The sequence below is a fragment of the Dipodomys merriami genome, unplaced genomic scaffold, assembly GCF_024711535.1.
Source record: "Dipodomys merriami isolate MVZ:Mamm:240054 unplaced genomic scaffold, mDipMer1.0.p SCAF_679, whole genome shotgun sequence".
In the NCBI taxonomy this organism is placed as follows: Eukaryota; Metazoa; Chordata; class Mammalia; order Rodentia; family Heteromyidae; genus Dipodomys; species Dipodomys merriami.
Window position 1 is genome coordinate 118012 of NW_027206267.1, and position 18164 is coordinate 136175.

At 42.8% G+C, this 18164-nt stretch overlaps 2 protein-coding genes across 3 annotated transcripts in view; one reads left to right on the top strand and one right to left on the bottom strand.

The window, feature by feature from the left end:
* LOC138815877 (COP9 signalosome complex subunit 2) overlaps positions 1 to 13610 on the bottom strand; it is a 29732-nt gene extending 16122 nt beyond the window's left edge. For both annotated transcript variants that reach the window (XM_070005257.1, XM_070005256.1), the window contains exons 1-3: positions 13505 to 13610; positions 2318 to 2431; positions 327 to 404 (exon numbers count right to left, since the gene is read on the bottom strand). In XM_070005257.1, coding sequence (XP_069861358.1) covers positions 327 to 404; positions 2318 to 2431; positions 13505 to 13558 — 246 coding nt within the window. In that variant the 5' untranslated portion in view covers positions 13559 to 13610. The remainder of the gene's footprint in view (positions 1 to 326; positions 405 to 2317; positions 2432 to 13504) is intronic.
* Positions 13611 to 13978: 368 nt separating this feature from the next.
* LOC138815881 (N-acetylgalactosamine kinase) overlaps positions 13979 to 18164 on the top strand; it is a 95196-nt gene continuing 91010 nt past the window's right edge. Inside the window, exon 1 of the mRNA XM_070005263.1 lies at positions 13979 to 14162. The gene's annotated coding sequence lies outside the window, so the exon portion shown is untranslated. The remainder of the gene's footprint in view (positions 14163 to 18164) is intronic.

Below are 18164 nucleotides of genomic sequence, written 5' to 3' on the forward strand. Positions count from 1 at the left end.
GAAGTTTGTAATAAACAGAATCTTAGGGTTTAAGGTACAAGTACAAGGATTTAAGTACAAGGCACTGAGTTATCAAAAAGCTACTCTATAAATAATGCAGCCAAACACTATGCATACAACTAAAGAATAAGTTTTCTTAACAAACAACTTTTGTATCCTATGCAGAATTTTAAGAGTAGTATTACTGGTCAAAACTTTTGAGAAGCAGACTTGGAATCATATTAGCAGAACTATTAAAGAAGTTATTATGGCATTTTGTTGCAATGAGGTGTCCACCTACAGAATATAGTCATTATTAGTTTAATTCCCCTCAAAACAACTCTTACCAACTTGAAGTTAATCTTAATCATTTGTTTCAGTGCTTTAAATCCCCATTCTCCTTTTTCACCTTCAAGTTCCAAAACCTAAAGAAGGGAAGGAATTTTTAGTTTACATACTATACTAAAACTATGGCATTCACTGCGATAGCTCTGAATTAATTTTACATCATATTAATGAAAACAATTTCCCTAAGAATCTCACCATTTCTCACTATCACTTTTAAAAAGATTAAAAGGTAAGCCCTGAGTACTTACTAGTGGTTAAGTAAAAAACTGTCAGTTTTTTTTTTAATCAAAAGACTTCCAAAGGTTTCTTGATTACACAGACTCAGAAGCATTTCCTCTTCCCCAACAAAAACCTTTGGTAAGAACTACCCAAGTGGGCTGGGAAGGTGGCTCAGTGGCAGAGCGCTTGCCTTGCATGCCTGAGGCCCTGTGTTCGATTCCTCAGCACCACATAAGCAAAAAGAAAAAACCTGGAAGTGGTGCTGTGGCTCAAGTGGTAGAGTGCTAGCCTTGAGCTGAAGAGCTGAGGGACAGCGCCCAGGCCCAGAGTTCAGGCCCCATGACCAGACCAAAAAAAAAAAACAAAAAAACCAAAACTACCCAAGTGTATTAGAAGCAATGTAATCTGTCCTGAAAAGAATAAGACTATAGTGGTAATACCTACTGACCACTCCACGGGGTGTCCAGCGAGTATGCTTTTCCAGGACAACTCAGTTTCACTGGAAAAACAATCCGTACCCCTTTTATTTTCTTTTATTTCTAGCCATGCAAGCCATGATTCACACATTAATTCCTAGTCTGCTATCTTTTTTTTTTCCCCTGCCAGTTCTGGGGCTTGAACTCGAGAGCCTGAAAGTTGTCCCTGAGCTTTTTTTGCACAAGGCTAGAACTCTACCACATGGGCCACAGCTTTACTTCTGGCTCTTTTTTTTTTTTTCAGTCGGTCATGGGGCTTGAACTCTGGGCTTGGGCACTGTCCCTGTGCTCTTCTGCTCAAGGTGAGCGCTCTACTGCTTGAGCTACAGCGCCACTTCCAGTTTTCTAGTGGTTTATTGGAGATAAGTCTCATGGACTTTCCTGCCGGGGCTGGCTTTGAACCTCCATCCTCAGATATCAGCCTCCTGAGTAGCTAGGATTACAGGCATGAGCCACAGGCACCAGGCCTACACTTCTGGCTTTTTCATGCTTAAGATAAGCATATGCTTCAAGATAAGCATCTCCAGGACTTTTCTGCTTGGGTTGGCTTTGAACTGTGATTCTAATATCTCAGCCTCCTTAATAGCTAGGATTATAGGCGTGAGCCACTGGTCCCTGGCTCCAAGTCTCTTTTAAATATATGCTTGAGGTACTTAATGCAATCTCATTTTTTAAGATTATTAATATGTATTCAAACCCATTTCTGAGAATAATCACTCTGGACTTCATTTGATATAATACATTAAAAAAAGTTTAAGACAAGCCAGGCAGTGGTGGCTGATGCCTAGAACCAAAATACTCAAGAGGTTGAGATCTGGGAATGGAACTTCAAAGCCAGCCTGGTCAGGAAAAGCCTTCAAGAATCCATCTCCAATTAACCCTCAAAAATCCCAGAGTGGAGACATAGCTCAAGAGGCAGATCTGAGGAAAAAGACTGAGCGAAAGTGCAAGACCCTGAGTTCAAGCCCTGGTACACACACACATTTTTTTTTTTTTGGGGGGGGGGGAGGCCTTGAACTCTGGGCCTGGGTGCTATCCCTCAGCTCTTCAGCTCAAGGTGAGCACTCTCCCACTTGAGCCACAGCACCATTTCCAGTTTTCTGGTGGTTTACTGGAGATAAGAGTCTCATGGACTTTTCTGCCTAGGCTGGCTTTGAACTGTGATCCTCAGATCTCAGCCTCCTGAGTAGCTAGGATTAAAGGCGTGAGCTACCAGCACCCAGGTACACACATACACATACACAAACACACACACACACCCTTTAAGACACAGAATTAAATGGAAAAATATAAACCTTTTGGAAGCTGCTTAATGCTGCTTTTGGGTCATCTTCTTTTAATGCTTTGGAATTATAGTACTGATTTTCCAAATCCACATTTGGTTCCGAGTTACTATCTTCAGAGTATTCCTGTGTAGAAAACAAAAAGATATCAACGGTAACTCAAACATACACCAAAACAAGATGCACTTTTCAATAATCAAACTGGCTTTGTGATGTGAGGACTTTAGTGTCACTGGTCTCACAGACGGAAGACTTCAAATTCAGTTATGTTTAACAATGGAAAATTCCTGGGAACACTTCTTTAAGGCCATGCTCAAATTCTGAAGTAAGAATACTTTATAGTCACTCATTCACTTAAATGCTGGTTAGTGTAGATATGACTATAACCAAACTGATAAAATTGAAAAAGTAATTGATAAAGAATAAATAAGCCAATTGTGTATCTCAGTAACTGAATGAAGTCTAACAGTGATGGGTTTGAAGATGGGATTTGAAAAGTAAATGAGAATTTGCTTCCCAGACAAAACAGGCGAAGTTAAAGAGGACAGTATACACCAGAAAAGCATAAACAATGGGAGACATTAAGTAAGTAAGAATAAGTTCTACTGTTGGAATAAAGCCATATAGATTCTTCCTTCAAAATAATGCTCAAGGGGCTGGGAAGGTGGCTCGGTGGTAGAGCACTTGCCTTGCATGCATGAGGCCCTGGGTTCGATTCCCCAGCACCACATAAGCAAAAAGAAAAAAAGCTGGAAGTAGCGCTGTGACTCAAGTGGTAGAGCGCTAGCCTTGAGCTGAAGAGCTGAGGGATAGCGCCCAGGCCCAGAGTTCAGGCCCCACGACTGGACTCAAAAATAATAACAATAATAATAATGCTCAAACCACCCTTTCTCTCTGGCTACATTGTTCCCTGCCAAGCAACTTGGATCTCTCTACAAACTTTTTTTTTGTTGGTCATGGGGCTTGAACTCAGGGCCTGGGAGCTGTCTGAGCTTTTTTCTCAAGGCTAGCCCTCTACCACTCGGAGCCACAGTACTGCTTCCCGTTTTCTGGTGTTTAATTGGAGATAAAAATCTCATGGACTTTTTCTGCCTGAGCTAGCTTTGAACTGCAATCCTCAGGTCTCAGCCTTCTGAGTAGCTTGGATTATAGGTGTAGCTTGGATTATTGGTGCCTGGTGTCCACAAACTCTTTGCTTTTTTTTTTGTTGTTGTTGGTCTGGGGGCCTGAACTTGGCCTGGGCGCTGTCCCTCAGCTCTTCAGCTCAAGGCGAGCACTCTACCCCTTGAGCCACAGCGCCACTTCCGGCTTTTTTTTCTGCTTATGTGGTGCTGGGGAATCGAACCCAGGGCCTCATGCATGCAAGGCAAGCATTCTACCACTGAGCCACCTTCCCAGCCCCCCACAAACTCTTAAAACTACCCTTCAGGTTTCATTTTCAGGCTTTAAGTTCCAATCTTCTCATAGTAAGCAGCCAGAATTATCTTTACAAAATGTAAATTCTCTCATTCCTCTCCTTCAAAATGGCTTCCCATTGCCCTAAAACTTGGCTGTCTATCAAGTGCTCCCCTGGTTGGTCTTGCGGCAGTCATGTTGGCCTTATTGCACAAGTGGCAAGACCCCTTCCCACCTGGACATGCTATTCTAGCCTCTTTCCACTGCTTTCTCATCTGGTCCACTAAGACACAGTTCAGACCACAGCTTCTGTGCCCTCTTCCTTCTCCAAGGAAGACTTGGGATAAACAATCATAGCTATGAAACCTACTCTATTCTTTGGGAAGTCAGTTCTTTGCTAATTGTCTAATTAGCTTGGAATATTTCTAAACACTTACACCTAGGATATACCATGGAATTATTGAAAAGGAAACCAACACTCTTCTGTATATCACCTTTATAATAACAATTAAAAAAAATTAGTTGTGGGGCGTGAACTCAGGGTCTGTGCACTGTCCCTGAGCTTTTTTGCTCAAGTCTAGTGCTCTACCACTTTGAGCCACAGCAGCACTTCAGGTTTTCTGGTGGCTAATTGGAGATAAGAATCTCAGGGACTTTCATGCCTGGGCTGGCTTCTAACTGTGATCCTCAGATCTCAGCCTTCTGAGTAGGTAGGATTACAGCATGAGCCACTAGCACCCAGCTATAATAACAATTAACAAATTTTTAAAAATTAAGAGTCAGATAAACAACAATTAAAAAAAAAACCCAACAACCTCATGGAAGCAGGGCACTGATAGCTTGTAATCCTATGTACTCAGGAGGCTGAGATCTGAGGATTGAGGTTGGAAGCCAGCCCAGACAGACAAATGTGAGACTCTTATCTTTAAATAACCAGCAAAGAGTCTCACTGGAGGAGCCCAAGTGGCAGAGCACCTTTTCTTTCTTTCTTTTTTTTTTTTTTTTTTTTTTTGGGTCCGGTTGTGGGGCCTGAACTCTGGGCCTGGGCGCTGTCCCTCAGCTCTTCAGCTCAAGGCTAGCGCTCTACCACTTGAGCCACAGCGCCACTTCCGGCTTTTTTTCTTTTTGCTTATGTGGTGCTGAGGAATCAAACCCAGAGCCTCATGCATGCAAGGCAAGCGCTCTACCACTGAACCACCTTCCCAGCCCCAGAGCACCTCTTCTAAGCATATAAACCAAGGGAAAGTATGAGACTCGAGCCACACAACTGGTAAAGAAATCACGTCATAAAACTTAATCCAGCTTTCAACATTTTATGAGTATATTCTTTTGGTCTGATATATAATTAGCTGTAGGTAATATTTAATATTTTTGCATAGTTATCATTGAACTATTAAATAAATGTTATTGCTAATTATGAAAATTACCACAATGAATCTAACAACTGACCTAACTATGTTCATGTGGATTGAGCCCGACACCAAGAAGACATCACCTGGAACTTACAGCTCAATGAGTCCAACCTCATCTCGGGCTGTGCACAACAGCCTGCTTACTACACTTCAGTTGTTACACTGGTCTGACGTTTTTTGTGTGTGGTGGTATGAACATTTGAACTCAAGGCCTCCTGCTTGCTAACAAGTGATTTACTGCTGAGCCAGACCTCCTGTCATTTTTTGCACTGGTTATTTTTGAGAGTGCAGCTCAATTCCTGTTCAAGTGTAATTACAAGCTGCCTACTGTGGGCTTCCCAGTTACAGCTGCAATGACAGGTGAGTGTGCCATGCTAGCTTCTCTCAATTGAGAGGGAGGCCTGGGTTGGCCTGAAACTGGGATTCTCCCAATCTCAGCCTCTCAAGTAGTTAGCATTGAACAAGCCATACCACCTGGATCTGGCATCGCTAATTTTTTTTTTTTTTTTTTTTTGTCAGTCATTGGGCTTGAACTCTGGCTTTGGGCACTGTCCCTCAGCTCTTCAGCTCAAGGTGAGCACTCTACTGCTTGAGCCACAGCGCCACTTCCGGTTTTCTAGTAGTTTATTGGAGATAAGAGTCTCACGGTCTCTTGTGCCCGGGCTGGCTTTGAACCGAGCTCCTCAGATCTCAGCCTCCTGAGTAGCTAGGATTACCGGCGTGAGCCACCGGCACTCAGCTAAAATGGTTTTTCTTCTTTTAATTAATTTATTTTTTTTGTATATGTGGTACTGAGGAATTGATGGCATCACTAATTTTTTAAACAGATGATATTTCTTAAAGTCTTGGCTGGCTTCCAACCTTGATCATGGGATCTCAGCCTTCTGAGTAGCTAGAACTAAAGGCACTGGGTCACCATATCCAGCATACTTTTATTATTTATACTTAAAAAGCATGATTTTGGAGGGAAACAAAAACAGGCTTGTTGTGGGGGTGGGTATTAGTGGGAGGGAATGGACTAAGAAGGAGGATGAATAAACACAATTATAGTTGAACTATATTGTTTTCAAGTCTAAAAAGAACACTGAAACCTATTGATATTGTTTTAGGAAGGGGGGAAGGGACAGTTATAAAGGAGGTGAAATTAGAATAATTGTATACATGCTTTGAAATGTCACAAGGACAGTCACTCTGCAAACCTAATTTAAAACTTTTTTTTTTGGTCGGTCGTGGGGCTTGAACTCTGGGCCTGGGCGCTGTCCCTCAGCTCTTCAGCTTAAGGCGAGCGCTCTACCACTTGAGCTACAGCGCCACTTCCGGTTTTCTGGTGGTTTATTGGAGATAGGAGTCTCACGGTCTCTCCTGCCCGGGCTGGCTTTGAACCGCGATCCTCAGATCTCAGCCTCCTGAGTAGCTAGAATTACAGGCGTGAGCCACCAGCGCCTGGCTTAAAACTATTTTTTTAAAATCCCATCATCTTGCCGGGCGCTGGTGGCTCACGCCTGTAATCCTAGCTACTCAGGAGGCTGAGATCTGAGGATCGCGGTTCAAAGCCAGCCCGGGCAGGAGAGACCGTGAGACTCCTATCTCCAATAAACCACCAGAAAACCGGAAGTGGCGCTGTAGCTCAAGTGGTAGAGCGCTCGCCTTGAGCTGAAGAGCTGAGGGACAACGCCCAGGCCCAGAGTTCAAGGCCCACGACCGACAAAAAAAAAAAAAAAAAAAAAAAAAAAAAAAAAATCCCATCATCTTTAATAGTCATACTCTGCTTAATAAATGGGTACATGTTCTGAAAAATTAATCATTAGACAATTTTCTCATTGCAAAAAATATATTTATATCATAAAATATATTTACACAAACAAAAGCTAGCAAAGCTGGGGCTACAGCCATGCACTCAAATGTAGGGCATATAATCTTACATGCCTACTATTTTTACATGTGATTTATCACTGACCCAAACATCATTAGGTAAATTTACATAGATAGATAGATAGATAGATAGATAGATAGATACATACATACATACATACATACATACATACATACATATACACACACACCAGCAATTAAGTATTGGGACACATGCAAGTTAAGTTCTTTCCCTCAAGTCACACAGGACCTACTAAGAAATAGGTATGCAACGTAATAGAAATAGATATACAATGTAATAGAAGTAGATACTATAATGTAATACGATGTAAGCAATACTCAGAGACACATACTATGTACAGGGATAACTCAAAAACAAACAACCAACTACTCAAGAGTTTAAGAAAGGAAAAGATACTTGAATCAGGTATAAAAAGTATGATTAGGCTTGGCACTGGTGGTCCATGCCTATGATGCTATCTACACAGGAGGCTGGGATCTCAGGAATGCAGTTTGAAGCCAACCCACGCAGAAAAGACAGTGAGACTCTTATCTTGAATAAACTACTCAGAAGTAGCACTGTGGCTCAAGTGGTAGAGCGCTAACTTTGAGCACAGAGAGGTTCAGGGACAGTGCCCAGGCCCTGAATTCAAGCCCCAGGACCAGCAAAAGAAAGGAGAAGGAGAAAGAGAAGGAGGAGGAGGAGGAGGAGGAGGAGGAGGAGGAGGAGGAGGAGGAGGAGGAGGAGGAGGAGGAGGAAGAGGAGGAGGAGGAGGAAGAGGAGGAGGAGGAGGAGGAGGAGGAGGAGGAGGAGGAGGAGGAGGAGGAGGAGGAGCAGCAGCAGGAAGAAGAAAAAGAAATAATAATACGACTAGGAGTTGTTATGAGAAAGGACAGCTGAAATAATAATAATAATAGTAATAGTAATAATAATGATGATGATGATCCAGACAGAGAAGCCAATGTCTGATGTCTGGACACGATAAATGAAGGCTTGATATCAAGTAGTAGAATGAAAAGGAATGGACTATAAATGTAAGGTGTTAAATGATACTAAGGATGTAAAATTAAAGAGACGTGTTACCTATAATATCTACCAATGGCTTGATGACACACACAGGTGCCATTAATCCTAACAGGGAATACGGAAAAAACATTGCATAAATACTAATAAACTGAATTCACTTATGTCAAATGAGATGGTCACTGGTAAAAATTTAAATACAGGGGCTGGGAAGGTGGTTCAGTAGTAGAGTGCTTGCCTTGCATGCATGAGGCCCTGGGTTCGATTCCTCAGCACCACATAAGCAAAAAAGAAAAAAGCTGGACGTGGCGCTGTGGCTCAAGTGGTAGAGCACTAGCTTTGAGCTGAAGAGCTGAGGGGCAGTGCCCAGGCCCAGAGTTCAGGTCCCATGACTGGGACCCACCCCCCAAAAAAATTTAAATACAAAATTTATATCAAAAACTATCATTTTAATCAACATGTGAAGATTGCTTTCAAAACCAAAAACTTCAAGCAATATATGTAAATTAAACGAGCTCTTGAACATCGTAAAAGAGATGTAAAAACCTTAAAGTACAGTAATAGTTGCAGGGTATTTATGTAACTCATGTCCTAGTATCTCCCACTCACAGCAATCTGTGATCCATCCACACTATGCAAATCTATTCTCATCTCCCCAGATGTGCTACTCATTTTAAGATCTCTGCTTTAGTAGAAACTGTACTTTTTGCTAAGAATTCCTCAACAACCATCCCTCCAAAAAAAACCTTCCTACTTTTCAGTTTAATAATTCAACTCTTAACTTGCCAAGGCAAGCCTAAGAAATGTTTTAGGAAAACAAGACTCATTATTCACAAGGTTTTCTTGAACTTGACCATGTCTTGACCATTTGATCAGATATGAGGCACACTAGAGCCACATCTCGTTATTCTTAAATATAGACAGGATTCTTAATTGGTTATCTGTGTTACAAATCAAAACCATCTCTTACTTGTTCTCTACTTTCAGTCTTCAAATAAAATTTCTCAAGGAGAGACATAAAAGTTCTGACTCTCCCATTAATTGATCCCATACATTTAGGCACATCCCTTACACTCAATGCTTTAGCTCCTTTTCAGTCAAGTTTTGGGGGTTTCCTGTAGGAAGCTTCTAATTCCCAGAGGCCCGTGTATTCATTTTTTTTGGGGGGGTCCGGTTGTGGGGCCTGAACTCTGGGCCTGGGCGCTGTCCCTCAGCTCTTCAGCTCAAGGCTAGCGCTCTACCACTTGAGCCACAGCACCACTTCCGGCTTTTTGCTTATGTGGTGCTGAGGAATCGAACCCAGGGCCTCATGCATGCAAGGTAAGCACTCTACCACTGGGCCACCTTCCCAGCCCCACCGTGTATTCATTTTTATTTTCTCAACTTCAAAAGGTTCTATAAGGGGCTGCAAATTAGCATGTCTGTCTAAGTGACCCAGTGCTTCTTGATCTATCACCCCTTTCTATTCTCCTCCACATTTTTGAATGTAATGTACAAGCACAAATTCACTTTGGTTTGTATTCAAAATTCAAAGTTATAGAAGTTACTCAAACCTAAATTCAAGTTACTATGAAAAAATATTGCTTATTACTTAAGCTTGTTTGCATGCTTAAAATTAAATGAGAATTAGACTAACTCAATGATTAAATTGATTAACTTTTATTAACATATAAGAGCTGTTTCCCATTATTTACTTTATGCTATCCTTGTCTGAATCTTTTTAATTTCATTACAGAAGTCACATTTAGGATACAATGCAACAGGCTTTGTGATAACTCACTAAACTTACTGAACCACATTTTTCTTTGAAGCAGTAGTTTAAAGCAGGAAAATTATTCCAATGGTACTGACAGGGATTGTAGTCATGTTTCTGAAATTCTCAAGAGAAGTAACTTTATTGGAGTCAAGTGTTTCTAACCTAAAAGTGTATTGCACAGCTTTATTATCCACCTTAATTACTAAATCTAACTCAATATATATTTTCAACTACAGTTGCAACTACAAAAAAGGTCAAAACCTGTTTGTAGCTGAAGATTTTTTTAAGCTGTACTTCATAGTTCTTATCACCAGAGAATCAGATAAAACATGGTACAGTCATACAATTTATGTATTGGTAGAAAATGCATCACTGACTCCTGCCTATAAACCTAGCTACTCAGAAGTTAAGATCTGAGGATGGCGGTTTGAAGCAACTTAGAAGGAAAAAGCTAATCTCCAATTAGCCAGAAAATGCTTGAGAAGAGGGGTGACTCCTGTGGTAGAGTGCCATCCATGAGTAAGAAAGCCCAGCAAAACCCTTTGGTCAACAGCAGGTATATATATATTTTTTTTACCAGGCCCAGAGTTCAAGTCCCACCACTGACTGAAAAAAGACAATTAAAAAAAACCAGGTATATAGCCGGGCGCCGGTAGCTCATGCCTGTAATCCTAGCTACTCGGGAGGCTGAGATCTGAGGATCAAGGTTCAAAGCCAGCCCGGGCAGGAAAGTCCGTGAGACTCTTATCTCCAATAAACCACTAGAAAACCGGAAGTGGCACTGTGGCTCAAGCAATAGGGCGCTCGCCTTGAGCTGAAGAGTACAGGGACAGTGCCCAAGGCCAGAGTTCAAGCCCCATGACCGACCAAAAAAAACAAAAACAAAAAAACAAAAAAAACCCAGGTATAGACCTCCACCACACACACACACACATGCATACCAGCACATACATGACAGCTTAGCATTTTGCTGGTTATTTTAGGGATCAAGTCTGAAAGGGTTTTCTGCCCAGGCTTGCTTCAAACAAAGATCCTCCAGATCTCAGCCTCCTAACTGGCAATAATTACAAGTGTGAACCACTGGCACCTGGCATAGGAAACTCTTCTAGCAGTATGGAAGCATGAAATGACAACTACCTCCCTTCTTAATCTTTTAAAAATAATCCAGGAAGTGGCACTCTGGCTCAAGTGGTAGAGCGATACACTTGAGTTGAAGAGCTGAGGGACAGCGCCCATGCCCAGAGTTCAAACCCCACAACCAAAAAAAAAAAAAAAAAAAAATCCATTGAAGGAAATTGTCTACCAAGAAAAAATAAATTATTGGGGCTGGGAAGGTGGCTCAGTGGTAGAGCGCTTGCCTTGCATGCATGAGGCCCTGGGTTCGATTCCTCAACACCACATAAGAAAAAAGAAAAAAGCCAGAAGTGGCGCTGTGGCTCAAGGGATAGAGTGCTAGCCTTGAGCTGAAGAGCTGAGGGACAGCGCCCAGGCCCAGAGTTCAGGCCCCACGACCAGACCCCCCCCCCAAAAAAAGAAAAAAGAAATTATTAAAAATACTTTTTATCACCCTAACTTTCAACTGTTAGATGGAGTGTGACAGTTTCCATTATTTGATATATGATTGGGAATCCAAAATGTGAGAGTCAAATAAGGGAGAGAATTATTTAACCAAATAGTTGAAAAATAAAAAGGGAGAGGATTTCACTTAATTTTGTAGCAGTGCAAAATCTTTTCTGCTGTTAAGAAATTTTTTGAAAAAAGTTAAATACATATTTAACTCCATTATGTTTAGCATGATGTTTAAAATTTTTGCAAAAATGAAGAGTACAATAATTTCTATTCATATTTCTACATTATATTTTCAGTTAGCATCTTCAAGCTAATCATAGTACTAATAACCAATGTGTTTAATAGATCAGTAGTTAAGAGAGGAGTAGAAATACTTAAAAAAAAAACTAATACAGGCTGAGAAGGTGGCCCAGTGGTAGAGCGCTTGCTTTGCATGCCTGAGGCCCTGGGTTCGATTCTTCAGCACCACATAAGCAAAAAGAAAAAAAGCCAGAAGTGGCGCTGTGGCTCAGGTGGTAGAGCACTAGCCTTGAGCTGAAGAGCTGAGGGACAGTGCCCAGGCCCAGAGTTCAGGCCCCATGACGGGACCCCCCCCCCCAAAAAAAAATAAACTAAGAAAATCACCAAAACCTCTTCTTTGACTTTCCAATACTAGCACTTTTCCTCTTTTACAAAATGTGCTTTTTTTAAAAACTTAAAAAGATGAACTGGAAATATTATTCCTCTATACTAAGAAGCCATTCATTAACTCAAAACAGTATCTCGATAACATTTCTTAAAAAAAAAAAAAAAAGAGCCAGACTTCCCAAAGCATCTACTTCACAACTTTATCCTAATGCAGAACCTCCATAATATGTAAGAACCAAACAAAATGCCCCTAATAGAAAACTGATGCTAATTTTTGGGGTCAAGTTTTTTTTTTTTAGTTCCCACACAGTAGGGTGTGTGCGTAACAATCTGACCATCGGCTAAATTTGTTTAAAAACCTGTGAATTAATTCACAAAACCTGAATCTTGGAAGAGGAAAAAAAAAATCACCAACCAAATAAATATTCCTTTTATGTTGTTGAGATCTTAAAGCTTCTACAACTGAGGAATTTTCTTAAATCAAGGAGGGAAAAAAGCCATTCGTTTAATCCATACCTTTTCAAAAACAAAAATACAACAAAACACAAACACTCCTTAGTTTCATCCCCACCCCCGCCAAAGAAAAACCCCAAAACCCACCATCAACAATAGCAGAAACCAAATCCCCCTAACCAGCTTGTTCTCTTAAAGAACCAAACAAGTAGTTCAACTAGTTTCTCTCCCTCCCTGCCTGCCCCCCCCCCCCAGCTTTCTTTTTCTTCTTTTTGCTCTCAACTCTCCATTGCACCTTTGCTTCCCACCCAAATCCAGGCTGCACACAACTAGCCAAAGGAAGCTGTTTCCAGGAGACACACCGGGTAGCATTTCCCAGTCAGGCCTGGGGGGGGGGTGGAGAGGGAGGCAGTATCCACCACCTCCCCTCCTCCTCCCTCCTCCTCTTCCATTTCCCCTATTCCCCCTCCACCCCCCCCCAAAAAAACAACACTCCCAGAATTCTGCACCCGCTTTTACTCTTAATCATCAGAGGAGGGGGGGGAGCCCAGAAAACTAACTGGGCCCCGTGAAAGCCAGCCAGGGCCTAAAGATCTTCCCCCCTGCACGGCCCTCGAGGCAGCTCGCGCGTTGGAGGGGAAGGAGGGAGGGAGGGAGGGAGGGAGGGGGGGAGGAGGAGGACAGGGGAAGGAAGAGTGAAGAAAAGGGGGGGGGAGGAGGAGGAAGGGAGGCATTGGAGAACCCGACCTAACCCGAAGGTTCAGGGGCGTCCGTGTAACCCCACGACGCGCTCAGACGTGGAGAGCCAGGCCTGGGATCCTCCACACCCCCCCACACACACCCCCCAGGCCCCGACCTCCCCAACTCCCCTTTATGATTTGTGCTCCCTCCTTGCCCCTCCCCGCCCCCCACGATGGAGACGCAGGGCCCGGCGTGGGGAGGAGGAGGAGGCGGTAAACCCGTCCTGTCACTGCACGCCAACAGGGGGGAAGGGACCCATGCTCGACGAGAGGAAGCCACAGCAGCCACGGCCTCGGCCCCGACCCCCAGACCCCATCTCCGACCCCAGAGCCCCGCTCCCGGCGCCTCACCAGGTCGTAGTCCTCCTCGTCGTCGCACATGAAATCATCCTCCATGTCAGACATCTTGGCTGGGAGGGGGAGGGGAGGAGAGGAGCCGAGCCCGAGGGGTGGAGGGGGGGCGGGGAGGGAGGAGAAATCGGAGACAACCTTCTCCCACAATGCCCCGCGGCCCCGAAGCAGCGTCACTCCCCACTTCTCTCTCCCCTCTCCCTCGTTCTCTCTTTCCGCTCGCTCTCGCTCTCTCTCTCTCTCTCTCTTTCTCTTTCTCTCGGCCTTTCCCCCCACCCACCCACCCCCTCCACTGCGTCCCCGACGCTCTTAAAATGAAGAGCTGAAGTTTCCACCCGGAACGAATAAGCTCCACCTCCGGAAGATTCGCGACGGGGTGAAAAGGGAAGTGCACACACACACCCCCTCCCTTACACTTACCGCCACTTCCGGTGGGGCGGTTGGTGCCTTAGCAACCAGACGTAGGTACTGGGGCCTGTGGCGGCGGCGACGATGATGATGGTGGTGCGCGTCTCGTCTGAGGGTCTCGAACAATCTTGAGCTCGCGCCAGAAGCTCTACACTCTGGAACCTTCTTCCCTCTGGTGAACATAATGGGCAGCTTAGGACCCGAAGCCTTCCGGGGGGGGGAAGGCTGGCACGCCGGTCCCAGGGAGCAGGTAGTTACTTCCTCCATTAGGCCGCACGTTGCTGTGGTGGGTCCCTGGGATGTTTGCAGATTTTCTTTTCAACCACACACACACACACAGTCCACAACACCTGGATTATTGTGACAATCCTGTCAGTATTTGCAAAAATAAAATGAAGGGACATCCTGAACTCCGTATGCATGCACCCATTGAGGCACCTCAATTCTTAATTCAGATCCCCCAACGAATTAGAAATTGAATTTTATTGCCCTTGGGAATCCAATTAAGGTAACTCATGTCAAGACTGCTTTTAAAGCAAAAGCAGCCTTTCGCACCAACTCGTTAGCCGCTTTCGAGATCAAGGAAAATTGAAGTCAATAGGAGTTGGGGTAGGGTGGGAAGGGGTGAACCCCTGCTTTTCAAACAGGGAACATTTTCCAGATCAACTTCCAGTTCTGTCTGTTTGAAATGGTAAATGTTTCACAGTTACAGTATAGGTATTTTTGAAATATTTCTGCACCTAGTTATTGCAGCAATATAGATGAGTAGACATCTATACTAGTTTTTGTTGGTGGTGTGTGTGTGTATGTCAGTCAGTCCTGGGGTTTGAACATAGGGTTTGGGTGCTGTGACTTTTTTATTTTTTTCCCCTCTCTCTGAAGTCTAGCACTCTACCACTTTTGCCACAGCTCCACTTCTGGTCTTTTTTCCCCCCCTTTTTTGAGAGTTAATTAGAGATAACAATCTCACAAGGGGAAGGTGGCTCAGTGGTAGAGCGCTTGCCTTGCATGCAGGAGGACCTGGGTTTGATTCCTCAGCACCACATAAGCAGAAAAAAAAAAAAAAGCCAGAAGTGGCACTGTGGCTCAAATGGTAGAGTGCTAGCCTTGAGCTGAAGAGCTGAGGGACAGCTCCCAGGCCCAGAGTTCAGGCCCCAGGACCGGACCCCCCCCAAAAAAAAAAAATAATCTCACAAGACTTTCCTGCCACTGCTAGCTTCCAGCTGCAATCCTCATATCTCAGCCTCCTGAGTAACTAATAACACAGGAGCCTGTAATACTATTATTATTAGCCACAACTGGCCTTGGACTAGAATTTCATGTGTGACAGCCGCCTAAGTGCTGAGATTATAGGTGTGCACTTCCTTGCCCATTACACTCGTGATTATTTTGATGATTGCTTTAACTCTATGTTGAATGTACCAGTGCAGCCTAATTTATAATTACACATTCAGAATGGGTCAAAAACAGCAGTTTTAAGCAATTGTGATTTAATATTATTTCAAGTCTAATTTTTTCTTAGGATAAAAGCTTCAAAAGAGGATTTTTTTTTCTTCTCCTCTTAGAAAAAAAGCTCCAGGGAAGGGGGGAGGGGGGAGAGGGGAAAGGGAAACAAAGGAGGAGGCAACAGTAAATGTACTCATTATCTTGCCCATGTAATTGTAACCTCTCTATACACTATTTTCACAATAAAAAAAAAAAAACCACAAGAAAAAAAGCTCAAAAAAGGAATAACTTCCCCTTTTTCTTAGGAAAACTCCAAAAGAGGAATATTTTTTAGGAAAAAAGCTCCAAAAGAGGAATTTTCTTTTTCCTTAGGAAAAAGCTCCCAAAGACAGATTATTTTTAGTACTCACTAAAACCTTGACATCTTCTTGGTCATAGTTCTCTTCAGTTGTATTTAAAACAGTAATACAAATATTTTCTCAGAGCCTTTTCCTTCCAACATTTCACTATGAGAAATTTCAAATATATATATAACTAAAAGGATAGTGGACACATATATACCCACGATGAGCTTTTATTGTATGTATATGTATATTGAACACAAGATAAAGATATCATCACAACATAACCCCTAAATACAGCTATGTGTATTTTCTAAAGTTAACTCTATTCTGTGTAATCACAGCATCATCCTTACAATGAACAATTCCCTGATATCATTTAATATTTAGTTTATATTAACATTCATCTTCAAACATAAAATATTAGGATGGAAAAGCCTTTACATATCACTTTGGCATCCAAAGCTTTGTTGTTGGTCATGGGCCTTGAACTCAGGTTGGGTGCTGTCCCTGAGCTCTTCAGCTCAAGGCTAGTGCTGTACCACTTGAGCCACAGCACCATTAAATGCCACATAGAAATTCTTTTTTTTTTTTTTGCTGGTCCTGGAACTTGAACTCAGGGCCTAGGCACTGTCCTTGAGCCTCTCTGTACTCAATGCTAGCCCTCTACCACTTGAGCCACAGCGCCACTTTGGGCTTTTTCTGTTTATGTGCTACTGAGGAATCGAACCCAGGGCTTCATGCATGCTAGGCAAGCACTCTACCACTAAGCCATATTCCCAGCCCTCACACAGAAATTCTTTCTGAAAGGTTATGAGGTCCAGCTTAGGATTAGTCCTTGTGACATCTGTGCATGTATGGGATACTGGGGTTTAAACTCAGGGCCTTATATTCAGCAGACAAGTGTTCTATCACTGGAGCTGCACTGCCAGACCTAGTAACTTTAAAACAAAGTAAAACTTTGATTTTCTAGGTTTAAGTCTGTGTTAGTACTGTTCACCCAGCAAAATAATACCACTCATCCTTCTTGGAAGTTAGTAAGTAACATGATTCATCTACCTATAACAGCTTATAGTCATCAAAAGAGCAAATAGAATCCCAAGGTAGTTAGGAGGCTGGTTGGCTTCTAACTTTGCATTTTACTCAAGATAAAAATTCTGAAATTACAGGCTGGGAAGGTGGCTCAGTGGTAGAGTGCTTGCTTTGCATGCATGAGGCCCTGAGTTCAATTCCTCAGCACCACATAAGCAGAAAAAGCTGGAAATGGCGTTGTGGCTCAAATGGTAGAGCACTAGCCTTGAGCTGAAGGGCTGAGGGACAGTGCCCAAGCCCAGACTGACAAAAAAAAAATCTGAAATTATTGACCAGGGCCATAGTGATCACATGCATATAAGTGAGCGTTGATTTATATTAAATTTATTGTGCAATATGCTGCTTTTTCAATGTAATGTCTTTCTTCTACAATGGGGACATAATTATTCAAATAAGTTGAAATACTTGGAAAATAGCAGCTAAATTTTGAACTTTTTCCTTGGTTATACCCAAACTTATTTAGCCCAGTCTGAATGATAGTAGTAATTTAATGGTCTTTTTTTTTTTTTTTTTGCTTATGTGGTGCTGAGGAATCAAACCCAGGGCCTCAGGCATGCAAGGCAAGCGCTCTACCACTGAGCCACCTTCCCAGCCCCAATTTAATGGTCTTTACAGTGCTTCACATGGGCATACAATTATTATTACTTGTTGAATAATAGGCATTAATGAATCTTACATCTATTTCTCTATATCAAAGTACCTGTTCATAAAAGTCCATTTTAATATTCCTTCACATATCTTTTTTTTTTTTTTTTGTCGGTTGTGGGGCTAAAAGTCTAGGCTTGGGTGCTCTCTCTGAGCTATTCAGCTCAAGGTGATCACTGTAACACTTGAGCCACAGCTCTACTTCTGGTTTTCTAGTGGTATATCAGAGGTAAGAGTCTCAAGGACTGGCTTTGAGCCATGATCCTCACATCTCAGCCTCCTGAGTAGCTAGGATTATAGGCTTGAGCCACTGACACCCGGTTTTTCCTTCACATATCTTATACTAAATATTTTGTGCAGGTAAGACACTCATTTTTTTATATTAGTTTTATTCAATGGTAAGAAACTTAAAAATTATTTTATGGAGTGCTTTGGTATGATACAGGGACCTGGGTAAAAATAGACTTTTTGAGCAGATACTGGTAGCTCATGCCTGTAATCCTAGCTACTCAGGAGTCTGAGGTCTGAGGAATTGAGCCAGCTTGGGCAGGAAAGTCTGTGAGACTCTTATCTCTAAGTAAGTACCAGAGGGGGGAAAAAGCCAGAAGTGGAGCTGATGCTCAAGTGATAGAGTGCTAGCTTTGAGCAGAAAAACTCAGGTCTGGGCTGGGAAGGGGCTGAGTGGTTCAGTGGTAGAGCGCTTGCCTTGCATGCATGAGGCCCTGGGT